Raw genomic sequence first — 19,776 nt, forward strand, 5'->3', positions numbered from 1 at the left:
TAGTATGTTTCAAAGAAATGAATGGCGATCACTATGCTGTCAAGTGGTGACATCACAGGGATGAAGGAAGTAATGTTTTCTCTCCTTTTCGTAAGTTCCAATGCACTAAATAATGTGTCTGTTGTCATTCAAGTAATTGAGTAGCAGATCTAGGATCTGAAAATAAGTTTGTCCTACATCTAGAACTTCGGAACATGCCATTGTACTTTGAAGGCTTGGACTAACAATCACAGCTTGGATTTGACTAGAGACAAAAACTGATTTGGGGGGCATATTGTATCTCTCTGTAATGGCTACCTTAAAAATACTGTAGCCTGGTGGCTTTTAACTGGTGGGGTACGTTGGTGCTTCAATCCCCAAGATGGCAAGATGGCATTGGGGGATGTTCTGGTGACTAGTGGGTGCTCCTGATATTGAGCCCCAAGTCCAGGAGTGCTAAATATTCTCCAATACATAGAATAGTGCTGAATGAAAGATCAGTTCTTTCATATTCTTATCAAGAGTCTATTTCCATCTGGGATGGATGAAAGGCACTATCATGAGCAGTAAATCAGACTTCCAGCCAGAAGTACAGCACAGCAAACACTGGGGATTTACTACCAGAACTTCAAGGTCCTGATGGGGGAGGTGGCTCCTCCTGCTGGCCTGCAGGGGATGCAGCATAGAGCGGTCCCTGACCCAGAGGGGTCTCCACCTTCCTAGTGGAAGCACAGATAAAAGAATCACTGCAGCTAAGAGATAAGTGCTCTCATGAAGGTGTGAACAGTGGTGTTCGGGAACATGGAGGAGGGTGCATTTTCTCAGGGCAGTATTCTTTTTTTGTTGCTGTTGTTGCTTTTATGGGCCACATCTGTGGCATATGTAAGGTCCCAGGCTAGGGGTCTAACCGGAGCTACACAGCTGCCGGCCTACACCACAGCCATAGCGACACGGGACCTGAGCCACATCTGCGACCTACACCACAGGTCATGGCAATGCCAAACCCTTAACCCACTGAGTGAAGCCAGGGATCGAACTCAAATCCTCATGGTTACTAGTTGGATTTGTTTCCACTGAGCCATGACGGGAACTCCTCAGGGCAGTATTCTTACAGGGCTCTGTCAGAACGTATTTCAGAGTCTTGTTTGTGGTAAGGATTTGCACAAAGCAGGAGATAGACTAATTCACTAGTTTATTTTCTTAGTAAAGAAGTTAAGTACATCCTGCTTTGGGGGCCTGGCCGGCCAAGAAAAGGGTATTAGCACTTTGGGGAAATGTCACTAGGACATAGTTTGCTGTAAAATATGGAAAGATATTGCCATTGATAGGAGAGAAGTAGGAAACCAGGCAAGGACTGCATCTCTGGGGGAAGGCCTCATGAGTAGGTGAAACATGATGTCAAAACTGCAAAAAAAAAAAAAAAGGCTGATTAAAACATTGGATTTGGCAGGAAGAAAGTCCTTTGCCCTTGGTAAGTCTTGTGACACAGACACAGATACGTAAAAGTGAGTTCTTATCCACACACCATTGGACAAGCTGCACGGGCTAGTCTGAGGCTTTCAAGCCTAGGGATCACGTCTTGTTCCTCTTTGTGTCTCCACCTGGCACAATACACATTTCTTTGTTAATTGAATGAATGAATGATGCATGAATTGGAGACATTCCAGAAGTGAGCTTGTTCTGAGGAATATGTACAAAGAGTTCAGTTGGGGATAACTTCAAGGTTGCAGAGGCAGAAAACAGCTAAAATGAGGAATTGTAAAGGTAAAATCTGTAATATGTTTTGTCCACAGTGATTGTTTCTGCCCTCATCATTCAACCCCAAATGCGTGAATGTTTTTGGCTTTGAAGTTTGTGAGGGTGTGGTATGATACTGGCATTTGCTTGTGTGTGTGTATAAACTATTAGTATGCCTGATTCGTTTGGTCTATTCATGTGGAAATTTCTTAAGAGTAATGGATTCTACAAGGTTGGGGGAAAACTGTTTGAGTGCTTACATGAAAACTGTGTTTTCTACTCTTAGCTTGAGCTGGAGGTTGAAAAGAGTAAACGTGGTCTTCTTGCAGGGTCTGTTTTCCATCCTTTTCTTAGACATTAAAGTGACTAGTAATTGCCACTCTAACTGAATCCTGGAAGAATGACAGTGATTCACAAGTGTTGGTAAAGTGCTCCTGAAATCTGGAATGTATTTACTGCAATTGTTTGGACTTTCTAAGATCAGGACTTTCATTGGATGTGTTAGAATAGGAAGACAAGTTAGAGCATTTCTAATTGGCAAAAGCATTTCTTAGGAATTGTTAAGCAAGAAGCTGGAAGCAAAAGGACTTTGAGAAATACAGGATTCCAGTATAAATCCACTTTTTAAAATGCCTTTAGCACCAGGAAAATATGTCATGGTATAAAAGCTTTGCTCTCTCTCTACTGTTAGTTTTTTGTTTTGTTTTGTTTTATTTTCTTTTTATAGGGCCACACCGGTGGCATAATGGAGGTTCCCAGGCTAGGGCTTTAATCGGAGCTATAGCTGCCGGCCACAGCCATAGCAACATGGGATCCAAGCCGCATCTGCGACCTACGTCACAGTTCACGGCAACTCTGGATCCTTAACCCACTGAGCGAGGCCAGGGATCAAACCTGCAACCTCATGGTTCCTAGTTGGATTGTTTCTGCTGTGCCACAGTGGGAACTCCATTCTCTCTCTACTGTTGACATAACATAGTGGTATTGTCTGCTGTCCCCAAACTCCTACTGTATTCCAAATTCTGAAGACATTTAATTTTACCCACTTTATTGCAAAAGTCTGTCACCCACGCCACTCTGGGGCTAACACTACACAAGTGCATCATGGGAAGCCTTCACCATCTTCTGAAGCATTAGCTATTGTCTGTTGCTTCAGGGAGAGTGAGAAGCTTGGTGTATATCTTTCTGTCGGAGTGACAAGCTTTGTGAATCTCCTGTCCATATTTCTTATTTTAACCTTTTCAATTACATGTATAAAAAAAATCTAAAAAATGAAAGCCCCTTCATTGTTCTTCTGCCCATTCCAGCTCCCCAGACATAAGAAGGGCTAACAGTTTGGTATGTAATACTGTTGTTTTCAGATTTTAATTTGAACATAGGTGCCTAGAGCTTATATTCACTAACATTCTGTGTGTAGAACTAGTGTCAGAAATTCATCAAGGTGTTGTTCTAAACAGCATGTGGGGAAATTCAGCTTTTGTGTTTTATCTGTTCATAATTGTGTCTGTGTGTATGTGTGTGTGTATATACACACATATATATGTGTGTATGTATATATATATACACATACACACACACATACACATACTCACACACCCCTCAGTGGTTGCAAGCCCATGATGGATCCCTGGGCTCTATATAGCCCCCCAAACATATTTTGTTTTATATGGCTTGCCCAGTGATTTTTTTTTTTTAATCTATGTATCAGTTGCCAACATTTGAAAATCAGGATAGTTCACATAAAAATCTGGGGTCTGGCTAATCTTGAAAAATAGGAAGACTTGCAACCCTGAAGGCACATTTCCGTGAGGCAACAATTGGCTAGAGGTGAGTACTAGCAGCCCCTACAGACCCAGTATGCCATTTGCCATACCCCCACCTGCTCCCAGTTGTATTACATTTGGCCAATGCACTTATTTACATTATCTAGTGGTCCCTATAAATATATAGATTTGAGTTTATAACTCTAATCATTAAATATCAGCTTGAGAACTGAAAATATTGTAAAAAATATAAATCATTGTCCAAATTAAAATACTTTAACATTAAAAAGGGGTGCTACCCATAATTATACCAGTACAACAGGCATAAACCAGGACTGTCCCAGACAAAGGAAGATGTTTGGTCTCCCTATTTATGGATCTCTTCATTCAACCACTGCATTTGACTTATGAGAAAATTGAGTCCTAGAAAGAGGAAGTAATTTGCCTATAGTGGTCCCCAAGTGAACTTATGGCCAAGCTGCCTCAGATACCCTGACTCCCAGTCCACTGTTTTCTCCAATGGAACATGCTTTGTGTAATATGTGTGAGCACCATATCCTCCTTGAATGTATGGATATTTTTGTGGTTAATGATTATCAGATAGCTAATTTCCTGTGAGAAATTATATACAATCAGCAGCTTATATCATCAATAATATTTCTCTTATGAATATAGTAAATGATTTAGGTTATAGCACATACAGAGATGTGTAAAATGTTAGTAGGTTTGAGAACCAGAGAGTAAATGCAAGAAAAGCTTCTCATTTTACTGGATTCAATAAGATATAAGTGCTAATTGTCCATATTAAAAATGAAAACACCATTAAGTAAGCATCTGATAACTGCCTTGCTAAAAACACAGTATATTGACTTTTGATCATTAGCTATTGGCTGGTAATTAACGTTAACTATGCCTTTAAGAGATCTCCAAGATCCCAAATTCCCAATTCTTTGACCACCTGTCTGTTGCCTTGTTGAGTTTCCAAGAGATATCTGTACAGAGAACATGTTATATGAGACCAATGCATGCTCTTAATCACTTGCTCAAATGTTGGCACCAAATCCCTGTCTGGTCTCCTATCCTAAGGAACTGGACTAGAGCACCTGTAAGCCTTAGAGGCTTGGGCCAAAGGCTGGCTGGGGACTCTCCTTCAGGATACTCTTTTCCAGTGGCCCACTTGGCTCCCATTTGTCTTCCTCAGAGACCTTGCAAGCAGCGGACCACTCTTACTGTGTTAGCTGAACAAGATGGAAGACTCAAAGAAGGAAGCCCTTCTTATCAAAACCTAAAACGATCTAGCCTAGTCACCCACTCCATGCTTCCCTTTCTTTGGGATGTACTCTGGTCTCAACTAACTTTTCAAATGTGTGGGCATTGCCCATAAAGGACACATGACCAGGACACATTTTACCACACTGGCCTTGTATAGCTGAGCCAAGAAAGAGCAAAGTGAGCAAAGAGCCCTTTTACTCCACTTCCTAACACTCTGCCCCTGCTACAGTATCCCCTCGAGTGTCCTGGAAGGGCTCCTTTTTCCTTGACCTTGGCCAGAGCTGCTTTTCTGTGGGGTGATTTGATAGAGGAGAGGACCAGTGACCAGCCATGACCTGTAGGCTCAAAGTATAAACCACACACATGGGTAACTCTTTCTCTGATGCACTTCAATAAACTTTAGCAGGAAAAGTTGTTTTCTAAATGAGCCAAATCCATATACAATGATCGTGCTTTCTAATAGCGACATGTGGCCATTGAGCCTTTGAAGTGTTAGTATTTTGGCTACATTGGTACAAGTAAAAATATTAAGTTAATTTCATCTTTAAAAAATTATTTTAATGTGATTACTAGAAAAGCTAAAAATTACCAGTCAGTCACATTGTATTTCTACTGGACAGAGCTGTTTTAGAGGAATATGTGGTACCTATAAATGAAGTAAGATTCAGCTGCAGGCTTAGGAGTCACAGTGACCTTTTGCCATCCCAAGTCTGAAAGGAGGGCTGTTTCCTGGTGCAGCTTGTTTGTTAGCAAGACTACATTGTCATAGAAATACCTCATACAGGGGCAGAAATCTTATCACAGTCTTTATATTTACCTGAATATAAGAATATGGTGAAAGCATTCAACACTTATTTCTATATAAATCAAGCTAGTTTTTAAAAGGACTAACCTCTTCCCCCACATCTTCCAGTGTGTTGTTTCCTGTGCATCTCTTTGGGCAGGGCACCTGTTCTGACACCAAACCTTAACTTCTATGCCATATCCCACAGAAGGCACTTGGGTGCCATATGGAAAAGCCATACCATATACATATGTACAGAGTATTTCTGAAGCCAGAAGGAGTGTCGAAGAGTGTGTAACTGATCTAGCTTTATCTTTTCCTTGCCTTTGAAAACTTTAATCATTGAAATATCTTTAGGCGATAAATAGAATCATGTAGGGAGATAATTCTGAGTTAAAACCAAATATGTACTTTTGTTTTTATATGGACATAGGACTGTGTGTGGATGTATGAAAATGTAGGTTGAACGTTTGGATACAGATGGGTTTGACTTTCCAGTAAAATGTGTGGAGCAGGATGTATAAATGAATGGAGATGGTATATGTCAATCTGCTCAACCAGGGTTTTTCATATTTGAAGCAGAGATTTCCTTCTCCTGTAATAGTTGGAGAAAAAGTTCTGTTTCTGCTTCTGCCTAGTTTAGATGCAGAGTTCACTTCGATGGCTGCCAAAGATTGACTGTCTTACTGAGCAGCCTCTCATGACCCAAAGAGCATGGGTCAGTAGCCCCATGCAGGAATGGTGCAATTGGAGCCAGGTTTAAGGCTGTATTTTCCTTTGCAGTAACCTCTTTCCTTCTTCTTTTCCTTCCACCTCTTCTAGGCAGAACAGGGCTGCTTGCTGATCTCTTGCCCAGTTTTGCTGTGGAGATTATGCCAGGTATTCAGTCATTTAACTCTATATTTGCTTATTTTGCTGTCCTTCCATCTGTCTTGCTTCTGCATTAGTTACTAATTGCACCTTTAATTTATTTGCACATTTGTCTATATATGTCTATGGTATTTTCCAGGATGAACTAAGCCCATTGGAAGAGTCTCTAAATTGTATTTCTTCTGTTACTAGGCCCTAAAAGAATAATGTTAATTAAAAATAGGCTGAGATGGGGGCCCAGTCCTTCAGTGTCAGGTATGCAGGCCCTTTGGCAACCTCGGTATCTCAGCGGCACCCAGATAGCTATAAGTATCCTTAACGGAGTCATTATTTATCTGCATTCCTTATTCCCTAAGTTTAATGTTTACCTATTCATTGCAACCATGTTACTCTGAATTGCCTTTTATAAGCTCTATCAAAATATTTTTTCAAACCTTATGAACACTGGGCACCCTTCGTCCCTTGAAAAGTATACATTTACAGATCTACATTGCTTTGTATACAATTTCATGGGTTTCATGGCCCCCTAAGTCCCTGGGGTCTGTGGACTGTATGTCAAGGACACTGGCGCCAAATGCCCACTTTTGTCTTTTTATGTAGCATCCATCAAATGTACCAGCTAGACAGGCCAACATCAGTTTGATGCTGGACCATAGTCCATCACAGAAGGAGGCTAAGAGAAAAACAAGAATGAACTCTAGGAGAGGACATACCCAAACACAGGAAGTAGGAAAGGGTATGAGTCAGTCTTGCTGTGGAGGGCTCCTGCCAAAGTGGGGAAATAGCTGCCTAATAGTTGAGAGCAACAAAGAGATACAAAATATTTATGGTCATTGGTTTAGATTTGAGTTTTAAGAAACATTGAAGAGTCTTCACAGTTATACTTCACTAATGATTCTTCCATAAATTCTCCTGGTCCATTCCCATTAGTTGGCAAACCCAAATACAGACATTTTTCTTATTGATGTTGATCCCCAAGGACACAAATAGATATTTCTAGGAATTACCTGGTGGCCTAGAGGTTATTGACTTGGCATTATCTCTGATGAGGCTCAGGTTACAGCTGTGGCTCAAGTTCGATCCCTGGCCTGGGAACTTTCACATACCTCCATTGAGGTTAAAAAACAAACAGACATTTCTTTGTAATCCCCCTTATCCAGAGTTCTGTCAGTTTGTACCATTTGTTCATCACGAAAAGACAATGTTACATTGCATTGTTTCAAACTAGATATTATATCCCCTAGTCCTAAAAAAGAGTTACTGTATTTGTCATATCTGGTTCTGGTCTCCTGAATTTCCCTCCCTTTTGACTCCAAGAATCCTTTCATGGATAACAGTCTTTGTTTCTCCAAGGTAACCTGCCAGTCTGTTACCCTTGACTGCCTGACCCAAGTTGCAGCCACCACACTACCCTGCTCATCTAATCCTCAGGGCCCATATTATCTCAGGCCACATTGTGTTACTATGTTATTACTAAGGCACAGGCCAAAGCCCTCAGTTATCTATTGTCCTCAGCAAGAATGCTCTCCACAACATTCTAGCCAGGCACAAGGCCTTCTCACTTCCTCCCTGAAGGGAGGGTGACCAGGTTAATTGGAATGTATTTATGATGGGTGAGTGGGGAGGTGCATTCAGGAAAAATAAATTGTTTGTTTTCTCTCTGAGGAAATTTTGGTCTAAACAAAGGTCCAGTCCTTTTTATCATTATCACAAAACCCTTTCTGTAACCAAAATGTCATGTATTCAAGCTCCAATTGAATATCCACTTCATTGAAGGAATATTTAATAACTAAGATTCAAACAAAAGAATGTATGCTTGAAGTTGATTGCAAAGAGATTTTTGGTAGATGGTTTTCAATCAAAATGAATCACTTTCACCTTTTGCTTTGAATGGAAATCATGGCTTACTCCAGTTTGTCCTGGGCCTTCAGTGGAATGCTGGTTCCTAGAGGCGAGTCCCCAAAGCATGACATCAAGACAAGTCATTCAAAGGCCACAATCATTTTTATCTAAGCCAAACGGAATGTGTTTCCTTTCTGTTAATCTTTTGGATGGGCACCTAAGTTAAATTCATGTTCAGCCTCTGGCAGAGTTAACAAACATGGTCAGATGTACACGTGTTAGCCTTGCCAGTCATCAAAGCCCTGAGCCACTTTAGTCCATGGCTGTGCTGGCTGTATAGCATGGTCAGCCTGAGAATGAGCAAGCCATTCTCAGGGGACAGGGACAGCATCTTCTCTATCTGAGCCTCTGTCTCTAGTTTTCTCTAGTAGACAGTTTAGCTCTCAGCCCCAATGCTGAGCACAGGAATGGTGTTCAGGGCAGTCAGCAAGCAGAGCAGATGAATACATAAGGGACCTGGACCACCTAAATATGTTATGATTTAGAACGTAACACTTTTAGGGACAAGAGTACCTTGACTACAGAAGATATGTATTCACAGAACCCACCACTTTATAGCTCAGCAAGCAAAGGTCCCCCCTCCCCATCCAGGAGTCCCTCTACTCTTGTCCCATATTTATTCTGACACTGGAGCTGATAAAGTAAGCCCTTTCCCCAGGAAGGAGCCCCGAGGCCCTCCACTTTGTATAGGCCATATGTGTGCTCAGTATGACCTGGGTACCTTCCTTCCTCTCCATGTCCCAGCCCTGGGAGGGTCTGCACTTCTCATTCTTAGGGTTCCTCCTGAGTTTGGGGGCTCTGTGCCCTGTTGAAAGATGCTTTCTTCCCCCGGGTCCCTCCTACTCATCCCCCTCACAGGGAGATGCTGATGAGAGGGTGCCTGTCCCGACAGGGGCCACCTCGAGTGTGGGTTTCTCTGTGCATCCTTCCAGAATGGGTGTTTGTTGGCCTGGTGATCCTGGGAGTCTTCCTCTTCTTCGTCCTGGTGGGGATCTGCTGGTGCCAGTGCTGCCCTCACAGCTGCTGTTGCTACATCCGCTGTCCATGTTGCCCAGATTCCTGCTGCTGCCCACAGGCCTGTGAGTAAAGTGATGAATGGGGAGATGGCGAGTGATCAGAAGAAACGTCACCTTTCCATCGGACAGCTCTGTGCCCTGAGTGCCTTCTCTGCCTCCTTTTCGTTGCACCCCCAAAGTGATCGTTCCAGATTCTCTCCTTTCCTGGGAGCCCCCAGCTTCCCAAGAGGACCATTCTTGTTTGCCTTCCAACCTGCATGCACCTCTCCATGCTTTTTATCCACACTTGTCACCCCTGCATTTGAAATTCTCATTGACATTATTGATCAAAGGAAGGGCAGGTTCAGGATGGTGAGGTTGTGGGGTAAGGCTTTTACCCTCTCCTCAGGCATCCAAACTAGAGGAAACCTTCGCTGGTTATGCTTTTTGCAGACAGAGAACTCCTCTTTTTACCAACATCATATGCAAACCACAACCTTTGGGTCCCATCCAGCCACAGATGAGTTGCATTTTCTCCTAGGACAAAATGGTCCACAAAAGAACTAGTCCTCATTTGGGGTTCACAATTTTACCTCCCAGACCTCCATAGAGGCGTGAAGTTTGGCACCCCTGCCATAAACCAAAACACATCTTAAAGGAGAGAGACACGATGTGCATCTTTAGTATCCTTAGGAACAAAGCAGTTTCTGGGAGGAGCTGGGTTATTTGCTCTGCTTTTGTGTCCGCAGAGTGGGGGCCGTGTATAAGCCCATCACTAGCTGTGCCTCTCTAGAGGAGATTAGGAGACTCCTGGGAGCAGCCCGGGCAGCCCTAGTGCGAGGCCTCCTCCAGAGGGGCTGAGACAGCCTACAGACAGTATGGTTAAGAGTGGGCTGCTGCCGTCACAGGGGAGGCTGCTGTGACAGCTCCCGGCACCGCTTAATTACTCAGTTGCCAGGTACTACTAAACACTGTAATTCCTTATGTCGTTGCCTTTTGGCAGAGCTGGAGGAGCCTGAGAGAGTGGGGGTAAGTGGTGCCTGTGAATCGGTTCAGGCCTAGTAGGGCTCACATGCGCATGCATGCACGCAAGTGCACATACGCCCAGGAGCTCCCTTAAGTGTAGCTTAAGGGACTTTGGGTGTAAGGGTTGTGGAGGGTGGGGTGATGTAATCTCTCTTGCTCTTCATCTCCCTCCACAGTGTATGAAGCAGGGAAAGCAGCAAAGGCCGGGTATCCTCCCTCTGTCTCCGGTGTCCCTGGCCCTTACTCCATCCCCTCTGTCCCCTTGGGAGGAGCCCCCTCATCTGGCATGCTGATGGACAAGCCGCATCCACCTCCCCTGGCACCAAGTGACTCCACTGGAGGAAGCCACAGTGGTAAATGTAGTTCCAGACTTCCCTACCCCTTGCTCCTATCCGGCTTCCACTCTGGTTCCTTGCCAATTAGAACCAACAACTCAGTGATGCTTCTTTGGACAATGATTATCTCCATTCCGGAAATGGGATCCTGCCAGCTGTAGTTATCTCCTGGCATGTATGTCAGGCTTTCCAAGGGCTGCAGGACATAGCTGCCTCTTGCTTTCTTCCCAGGCTCCTCAGTAACTAAAAGGATAAGAAGAAGAGGCAGGGTACCCCATGAATTTGATCATCCAATGAATAAATAGTTATCTCTTCCCTACCTAGCACTCAGCACTGGAACAGGTACTGTGAGGAACACCCTGAAGTGTAGGACATGGTTTGTAGGACAAACTGGAACAGGTACTGTGAGGAACACCCTGAAGTGTAGGACATGGCCCAGCCAGGGAGGGAGAGTGGACCTTTATTAGGACATTAAAGCGTATGGTACCAGGAGTTCAAAGGAGGAAGAGCTGGAATGGTTACAAAGTCTTAGAGAAGAGGTGAGATTTGAGCTGGGCCGAGAGGCATGAGAAGGAAAGCAGAGACACACACGGGCCAGCATAGTTGAAGCCCGGAGCTAGGAGAGCACAGTGTGTGTGTGTTAGTGTCCAGCTTGTCTCTCTGATTGGAAGACAGTGGAAGAAAACAGTAGAGCCAGTTTATAGAGGGCCTTGAAACCCCTCCAGAAGAGCTGGGGCTTGGCACCACAGCACATGAGGGCCACTGCAGGCAGGCTGCTGAGTGGGGAGGTGACAGGCTGCCACAAGTGGTAAGTAGGAGAAAGTAGAATTGGAGACCTTGAGCTGAGGGTGTGGTTGAAGTGATTCAGGTAGGACATGTGAACATCTGGATTGTGATGGAGACAATGGGAGCTGAAATGAGTGGGTGAATCCGAGAGATGCTTTGAAAGAGCAATACATTAGATGTGTGATGGCTTCAAGATGAACCCAAGCTGTCCAGTGATGTGTATCCTATACATAAATGAAATAACAGTAAGGACAGTTTATTTGGATGGAACGTAGCTCCACTGAGGGCATGATGGAGTCAGTTTTTGGTAGGGGTAGAGTAGAGCAGCATTAAAATGTAGCTTTCCTAGGGGCATCTGAATAGGATTACAGAGTAATCTTGGTTAGAACTCTGCGAGTAGTAAATTTAGGAGCTGATTTTTAAATCTCTAGATGTGAATGAACTACTAGGGTTGATAAAACAGACATTTCTGGAGGTATCTGGACTGCCTTCAGTGGGGAGCAGGGAAGAATATCTAGTCCAGTTAATTTGCCATCAATGCTCCACCCTGGAAAGAGTAGATATACTCAGTGAGTAATTGGTATTTATGTTTTTTCTTTCTCAGGAACTATTAGTAGAATTCTGACGTCTGAGATTGGGAATGAGTCACAGACTGAGAAGTAAAAGTTAATGATCAAGGACACACAGGGAATTAGAAAAAGACAATATAGTCCATTTCCTCAAAGGATGGAGTGGGCAAAAGAGACATTAAGGGGACTTGTCTCATGCTCTATTTGCATCTTCCATTTTTTTTTGCCAAATCTTCTTTCTCCTTCCCACCAGAACCTTTCCCCCTTACTTTTTATTGAATGGATTTTCATAATAAAATTACTTCTATTCATAGACTGGCACATACTTCTTCTCTCCTGTTTGTAACTTTTTTCCAGTTCCTGCTAGTTGTAGTTCAGTCATTTTGGCTCCACTCTGCCATACTAACCAACTTCAAGTAGAAGTGGCTGGAAAAATAGGGGGGAAAAACCCCTTATTTCATACAGCAAGATATCCCAAGGTAAGGTGGTTCTGGGGTTGGCTAATGGAACAGTCAAGTTGAATTACTGAAGGATCTAGTTCTCATCTTTGGTTCTGGCATCCTGAATGCATCCTCTGTCCTCCTGGGCTGGCTCCCCTCCTGATTCCATGATGACTGCCATAGTCCCAGGTCCCAGATGCATTCTAAGATGGGAAAGATATGCTTCTTCCTTGTGCTCCTTTTCTTGAGAGTGAGGAAAACTTTTCCAGAAGCCTCTTTCCCTTTCTATAAACTTCTCCCTGTAGTTTGTTGGCAAGAATTGTGTCCCATCTCCATTTCTAAACCAGACTGGCTTGGACCAAAACAAAGACTCATCTCTTATGCCAAAACATCTATTCACCTTGGAAATGAACAAAATCAGGGTTCTGTTAGCAAGGAAAGGGGGGAGGATGCACAACCTTGTGTTAGCCACAGCTAGTCTGGCTCATGTTATCATTATCTGGATCACTGAGTCAGGACAGAGTCCCTCATGAGCCCCACCAGGCACATTTCTGTACACATGGTCTCAGGGTCAGAATTATGATGGTATTTGGCTGTTTCTCCTTTAAGAAAGGTGGCTTAAGCCAATGTCCCATGTAGATTGTTCTTTAAAGAGTTTAGAAGTGTTAAGAAATGCTGATTTATAAAGATGTAAATTTAGCCTATTTTATATTTTTATGCTACTTCAATTTTAGGGTAATCATCTAGCAACAGTAATTTTTCAGATTACATTTGTACACAATACTCTTTGGAACACTCTGTGTAGTTGAAAAGGCATCTTTGATGAGTTATGTATAATATATTCAGTTAGTTACCAAATGGGAGAGAGAGAAAAGGCACCCTGATTCCCTCTCCCATTCTTCTTAGCAGCTATTTGTTACCTCTGTTAAAAGAAGCCCTTCTCCTCCTGCCCTGCTCTGGATCCATCCCCTTCAGCCTTGTCAAAGTTCTCTGTTTATTGAATCTCCACACCCCACCCCATTCCCACCTCACATCTCCAGCCTTCCCTTCTTTAGTGACTCCCTATCAGCATTCAAAACATGGCTAAATCTCTATTGCAAAAACCTTATCATTTTCTGGTACCACTTCCCTATCCATTTTCTCCTCTTCCCAGTTAAACTCCTTGAAGGAGTTTTGAATGTTTACTATCTCCATTTCCTCTGCTCTTACCAACTCCTCAACTAACTTCTGTCTTGCTGTTGCTTTTGCCACTCCAAAGACCCGCTCTCGCCAAGATGGCCTTATTGCTAAAGTATCCATTATGCTTCGCAGAGTTTGCTTCTCTGGACATCTCAAGCACATTTGCCACCTCTGACGCACTCATATTTCTTTGCCCTCCTCAGCACTGTACTTTGTAGTTTCTCCTACCTATTTTGCTAAGTGCTGGCTGTTCTTCTGCATACCCTCCAGACGTTGGTGTTCCTATTTTGTCTGAGGTCCTCTCCCTGGGAAATCTTATCTGGTCCATGGCTTCAGTCATCATCCATATGTGGATGATTGCCAGTCTTTATCTCCAACCTCTCTCCTACTCCTCAGTCCCAGATATTTAACTGCCTTCTGGATGTCTTACAAGCATTTCAAACTCAACCTCTATCTAGGGAATGGAATTCATCTACTGTTTCTCAACCTCAAACCAACTCTGACATTTCTTATTTCAGCAGATGGCACTGCTGTCCACCTAGTAGCCCAAACCAGAAGCAGGGACTTCATCCTCAACCCTACCTCACTTCTCACATCCAAGTTGGTCACCAACTCCTTCAGATTGGACCTCAAAATAACTTTGAGAATTGATTTACTTCCTTCCATCTCTACTTAACTATCCTTGTCATTGATGCCATCATCTCCCACCTTGATTAATGCAGTTATCTCATAGCTGGTCACTTCCATACCTATTCTCCTCTTGTTCCAGTCCACCTGATTTTCACATCTACCTGGCTTACACTCATCCTTCTTACAAAAGGATTGAGTAGGCAAGTAGGGTTTTGAAATGTCATTTTTCAAACTAATAAGGATGTGTGTCTATATATATGCCTACTGTATGTATACAGAGAATATGCAAATTTTAAGCATCGCTTCTCCCACAACTGAGCTGCTGTCACCCTGGGGGTGGAATCTGGCAGCTGTTCCATTATCCATAAACAGCCTTCCATAGCTTATTAAGATAGGATAGGAAGAACAAGGCTATATCCATGGGTATCATCTCTTTTTCAAGTTTTATAAGCTGGATTTGGCTGTAAGGGGGAAATTAGCTGAAAAATCATTGAGCCTTAATTGGGTCAAAAGTATCAGCTTAAATCTTTTAACAATAAGAATTTTTGAAAGTATAGTTTGACATAAAAATGAATATCCCAGTATTCTCTCTCCAGTAAAAATCAAGTTGCCAAGGCTAATAAATTAGAGGAACTGAAGTATAAAAAGCCACACCAAACAAAGGACTTGGAACAGACTGAACTTCACAAGAGAAATAAATCACAGTTCCTGTTGTGGCTCAGCAGGTTAAGGACTCTACTAGTATCCATGAGGATACAGGTTCGATCCTTGGCATTGCTCAGTGGGTTAAAGGATCTGATATCGCTATGAGCTGCAGTGTAGGTTGCAGACATGGCTTGGATCTGGCATTTCTGTGGCTGTGGGGTAGGCCAGCAGCTGTAGCTTTGATTTGACCCCTAGTCTGGGAACTTCCATATGCCACTGGTGTGGCCACAAAAAGAGAGAGAGAGAGAGAGAGAACTCATCCATCAACCCTAAACTGAAACATAACCAGGAAAAAAAGTCATTTTCAAAAAAAATGCAGGACTTTGGCCAATACTATAGGACATTTCTTATTAAAATATCATCACAGGAAGTTCCCATTGTGGCTCAGCAGTAACAGGCCCAACTAGTATCTTTGAGGATGTGGGTTCAATCCCTGACCTTTCACAGTGGGTTAAGGATCCAGTGTTGCTGTGAACTGTGGTGTAGTTGCAGATGCAGCTCAGATCCCATGTTGCTGTGGTTATGGCATAGGCTGGCAGCTGCAGCTCCAACTTGACCCCTAGCCTGAGAACTTCCATATGCTGCACTTGTGGCCCTAAAAAGCAAATAAAAATAAAATATCACCACACATCAGAGAGTTTTGTGATCTTCAGATAAATTATGGATAAAAACCTGACACCAATCAATTTGTTTTTAAATTGAGAAAAATTTAATGAATGCCTACAAATTTTCTCTCAAGGAGTTTACAGTCCAGCAGAGTGGTTTCTGGGGGATTGTGGATGGAAATAAAATGAGGGAAAAATAGAAAGGAGTATTTGGTAAGACTGTCTTTGATGCCAGCTCAGAGAAGGAAAAGCCTCATCTGCTGGCAGGATCAAGCTCATATGTGACACAGAGCCAGGTTTTACCATGATGAGAGAATTTGCTACTGAGTGCTGCCGAACTGAATTTACAGCTTTTGATGGTGGTGGTGGTGGGGGAACCTTTTAAAGGGAGAAATGCCTAGCTTTTTAGCTCCTGAAACAAAATGGGTGTCACCTCTAAAATCTAAATATCAATACTCTGCCTCTGTCCTTTTTGACAAAGTAGAGGGATTTGTACTTCGGAAGTCATGAGCTGGTGTGACCGAGAAATCAAAGCTGAAAGTATCTAGCACGGTGGAGTCACTTACCAGTACTGAAAGGTGAAGCTGCTATCTTCATTTGAGGCTGTACATAGTTATTGTAACTTTTCAGGGGCATGAGAACCTACGCACACACGATCAAATCTGTCTCATGGTGAGGAGTGTAATTTGTTATAATGACACAGAAAGCAATCTAAGCTTTAGCCCAAGTTGCAGTTAAGGGGGAGATTTTCAGCTGTCCTTTGGGGTGGCATTCATCTCTCAAACAGGATAGCTGGTACACTGTTTCATATACCAATACTTCCCCTTACCGCAGTATTATTGAATGCTTGCCATAACAGCATTTCACATATTAAGAACACCTAGATAAAGCCGTAGCTGCAGGTAGAGTAGACCCCCTTCTCTGACGCCTATAAACATGCTAGTTTTCTTTACTAAAAAAAAAAAAAAAAAAAAAAAAAAATCATCAATACAAACAAAACTTACCTAAACCTTGCTGCTCCCTCAAGCTACCATTCAAGCCTTCCCCTTCCTGGTCAGGCTTCTCCAACAAATCCATCACATGGTCTCTTCTGCCTTACTTTGTAATTCTTTGTAATATAGTTCAATTCCTGATTTCCTTTCATTCACTCACTTCATTCATTCATTCATTCATACAAACATACATGTTTTGAGTGTCTGCAACGTGCCAGGATCTATGCTAGGTGCTGGATATGCAAAGATAAACAGAGTGAACAGGTCCTTGACCTCAGGAAGTTTATAGTCTAGAGAAGGAAACTCTACTGAAAATACTCTTTCTAAAGAAAGCATTAACCCAATCCACCCCCATCCCCAGGCTGGCATCAATTCAGCTCAAGGAAACATTTAAGTACATGTATGTATAGAACATTGTCCTGGGTTTTACGCCAAGCTAGAACGATAAGCATTCTTTTCCCTTAAGAATTTTGGGAAGATTAGACATTTATACAGATAATTTGAAACAAACTGGAATGTATTAAGGGCCATGATGAAAGTTCAAAGTAAATGAGAGAGAACTTTTCTAGCCAGAGAAGAAGAAAAGCTTTTGGATGAGGTGACATTTGAGCTGCCCCGAATAATTACAAAGAACTCAAGGCACTCCACTGATTTGGTCTTTCTTGTCTCCTCTGCTTTCTTTTTTCATTTTGGTTTATATATTTGTCTTCTCTGCCTCATGAAATTATTTAAAAGTTGAGAAGTATTAATTGCATTTTATAGACATGAAAACTGAGTCCCAGATAGGTCACCACTTACTTGAGGTCCCTCAATCCACCAGCGGCATACCTACAAGATGCCCAATTCCCCACTTCCCAACCCTGTGTTGCATCCATCAGCAGTAACGGCCTCAGAACAGACATAGCAGTTCCGTGGGATAATTGCATTTTAATTGAACTGTCTGTACTACTCTGTAAACGCCTCTGCAGAAATGGAAGAGTGTGTAGCTTGATAAATAAAATCATTTCTGCTAATAATTGCTCCTGTGTAAGGATTATGGATCTAACCTCCGAGAGAAGGTATCACTAAAAAGCGTGTGCTGAGATTCATTAATTTTTTAAAATAATTCCACAACTGGAACTGAATGTGGACTGCCCAGCAAGCTCTCTTATAGAAAACCAATGCACCTGCAAATGGGTGTGTGGGTGTTTTTCTTAGTCTTCAGTGCCAGGGCTGTGATTAGAGTCTGTGGAAGATGATATTTTAATCTTTCATGTACATGCTTGTGTGGGGAGCTTTGTCCATGGCCGGGGTAACATGACCAGAGAGCACAAAGGATTTTTTTCCAGAGGCACATGCAGTCATGTGGTTTCTCTATGGTATTTGCCCTACTCTGGAAACAGAGATGTTGGAGGTGGGTCACTTGATTTTGTCCCATTGGACAGTCCTGACCGGCTGGAAGGTTGGACATGCCTCAGATGACAGCACCCATGGCACACCAAGGAGCATTTTCTACTCTGGGCTCTTCCTTTTTGTCCTGTTCTCCTATCTCTCCATACTGCCTCTGCTCCTAGTCTCCAGAGAGGAAGATGCCCCATATGACTGGGCTTTAATCAGATATGTAGTTCCAGTCCCAAGGCTGCCATTATTTCTGAGCAAGTTACAAAACCTTTTTTTTTTTTTTTTTTTTTTTTTTGCTTTTTAGGGTCACACCTGTTGCATATGGAAGTTCCCAGGCTAGGGGCTGAATTGGAGCTAGAGCTGCCCACCTATGCTGCAGCCACAGCAGCACAGGATCTGAGCTTCGTTTTGCCACCTTCAGCACAGTTTACAGCAACCCACTGAGTGAGGCCAGGGATTGAACCCGCATCCTCATGGATGCTAGTGGGGTTCGTTTATGCTGAGCCATGACGGGAACTCGGAAACCTCTCTTTACCAGTTTCCTCAACTGTGAAAGGTGGCTACTAACAGTAACTTCCTTAAGTTGCTATAAGGAACCAAGGTCATGTAAAGCATTTAGCACAGTACCTGGCACATTTCAGTGCCCAATAAGTGTTGTCTACTACCCTTATTGTTCTGTCCCCATCCCATTCCTTTCTCTCTTTCTTGTTTTCTTCTTTCTGTGAAGATAGACCCACCCATGTCTGATCACCCTTCTGGCTTGTATTGGTCTAGACTGATGCTTAAGTGATATGTAGCTTCAACAGCCTTTTTCCCTGACAGTAAGAATGATGGGAATGTAGGAGATGGTATTACCTCTCATGCTTAGGTTTTGTTTTTTATTAAGCCCTGAAAATAACACCTGCCTGAAACTACACAGCAGCAGGTTGAATCAATCATGTCTAAAATACGGTATTCCTTTTCCTAAGGGGAAAATGCTAAAGAAATAACAATGGAACCATAATTAGGAATCCATGTATTTTGCATTTTATTTTGTATTAATTCATATAAAGCCTATAATCTAATATTACCTCTTACACATCACCTAGTTATGGAATTTTTTTTTTTTTTGGCACCATCTCCCAGGCAACTAGAGGCTTTCAGGCCACCTGTGTCAAGGTCCCTAACATTTGAGTATCTGTTTAAAGCTATGTGTGCTCCCACCAGGTGAAGGTGTGCAATCCTCAGACTGTAGAGTGACGTGTGCCTCATCTAAAAAGTGGTCTTTTTTTAGTGTGAGTATACTCCCCTAAGTTTTGAGAAGATGAGCTTTAAGTGGAGCTCTAAGAGGTGGGGAGCTAGGAAGCAGAGGTTAACAAAGGACTAAAAATATACTATGACAGAATTTTATGGTTGACCTGCTGTTCCTCCATTCAAGTGGAACCATCTAATAAGGGCGATCTCAGGTATGGTTCCATACATATAAACAAATTTACTATTTCTGGGTGATTTCAAAAAGAGTTGCTAGAAGTGGGAATCATATTTTCTACTTAGTAAAATAAACAAATGCCTCCTTCTGAATTTTCAGCTCACCTTCTTGTCCTTTTCTCAACAGTTCGCAAAGGTTACCGGATCCAAGCTGACAAAGAGAGAGACTCCATGAAGGTCCTATACTATGTGGAGAAGGAACTGGCTCAGTTTGACCCAGCCAGAAGGATGAGAGGCAGATGTGAGCATCTGTTAGCTTTATGTGATCTGCGCATCATGCTAAAGGGGATTTGGGGGTGACCAAAGGTGGGCATCCCTGAGCTTTCAGGGTTGGAGTTAGTAGGGGTGCTGGTGATACCA

General features: G+C 42.7%; 1 protein-coding gene across 7 annotated transcripts in view; it reads left to right on the forward strand.

Moving 5' to 3' along the window:
* The window catches only part of ILDR2 (immunoglobulin like domain containing receptor 2), a 60,388-nt gene that overhangs the window by 29,776 nt on the left and 10,836 nt on the right, over positions 1-19,776 (forward strand). For 3 of the 7 annotated variants that reach the window (XM_021089479.1, XM_021089478.1, XM_021089477.1), the window contains exons 4-7: positions 6,358-6,414; positions 9,240-9,386; positions 10,505-10,681; positions 19,544-19,657. In XM_021089479.1, the coding sequence (XP_020945138.1) occupies positions 6,358-6,414; positions 9,240-9,386; positions 10,505-10,681; positions 19,544-19,657 (495 nt within the window). The remainder of the gene's footprint in view (positions 1-6,357; positions 6,415-9,239; positions 9,387-10,504; positions 10,682-19,543; positions 19,658-19,776) is intronic. The other 4 variants (XM_021089482.1, XM_021089480.1, XM_021089484.1 and 1 more) reach the window with 2 other exon arrangements.

Source organism: Sus scrofa, chromosome 4 (genome assembly GCF_000003025.6).
Source record: "Sus scrofa isolate TJ Tabasco breed Duroc chromosome 4, Sscrofa11.1, whole genome shotgun sequence".
NCBI lineage: Eukaryota > Metazoa > Chordata > Mammalia > Artiodactyla > Suidae > Sus > Sus scrofa.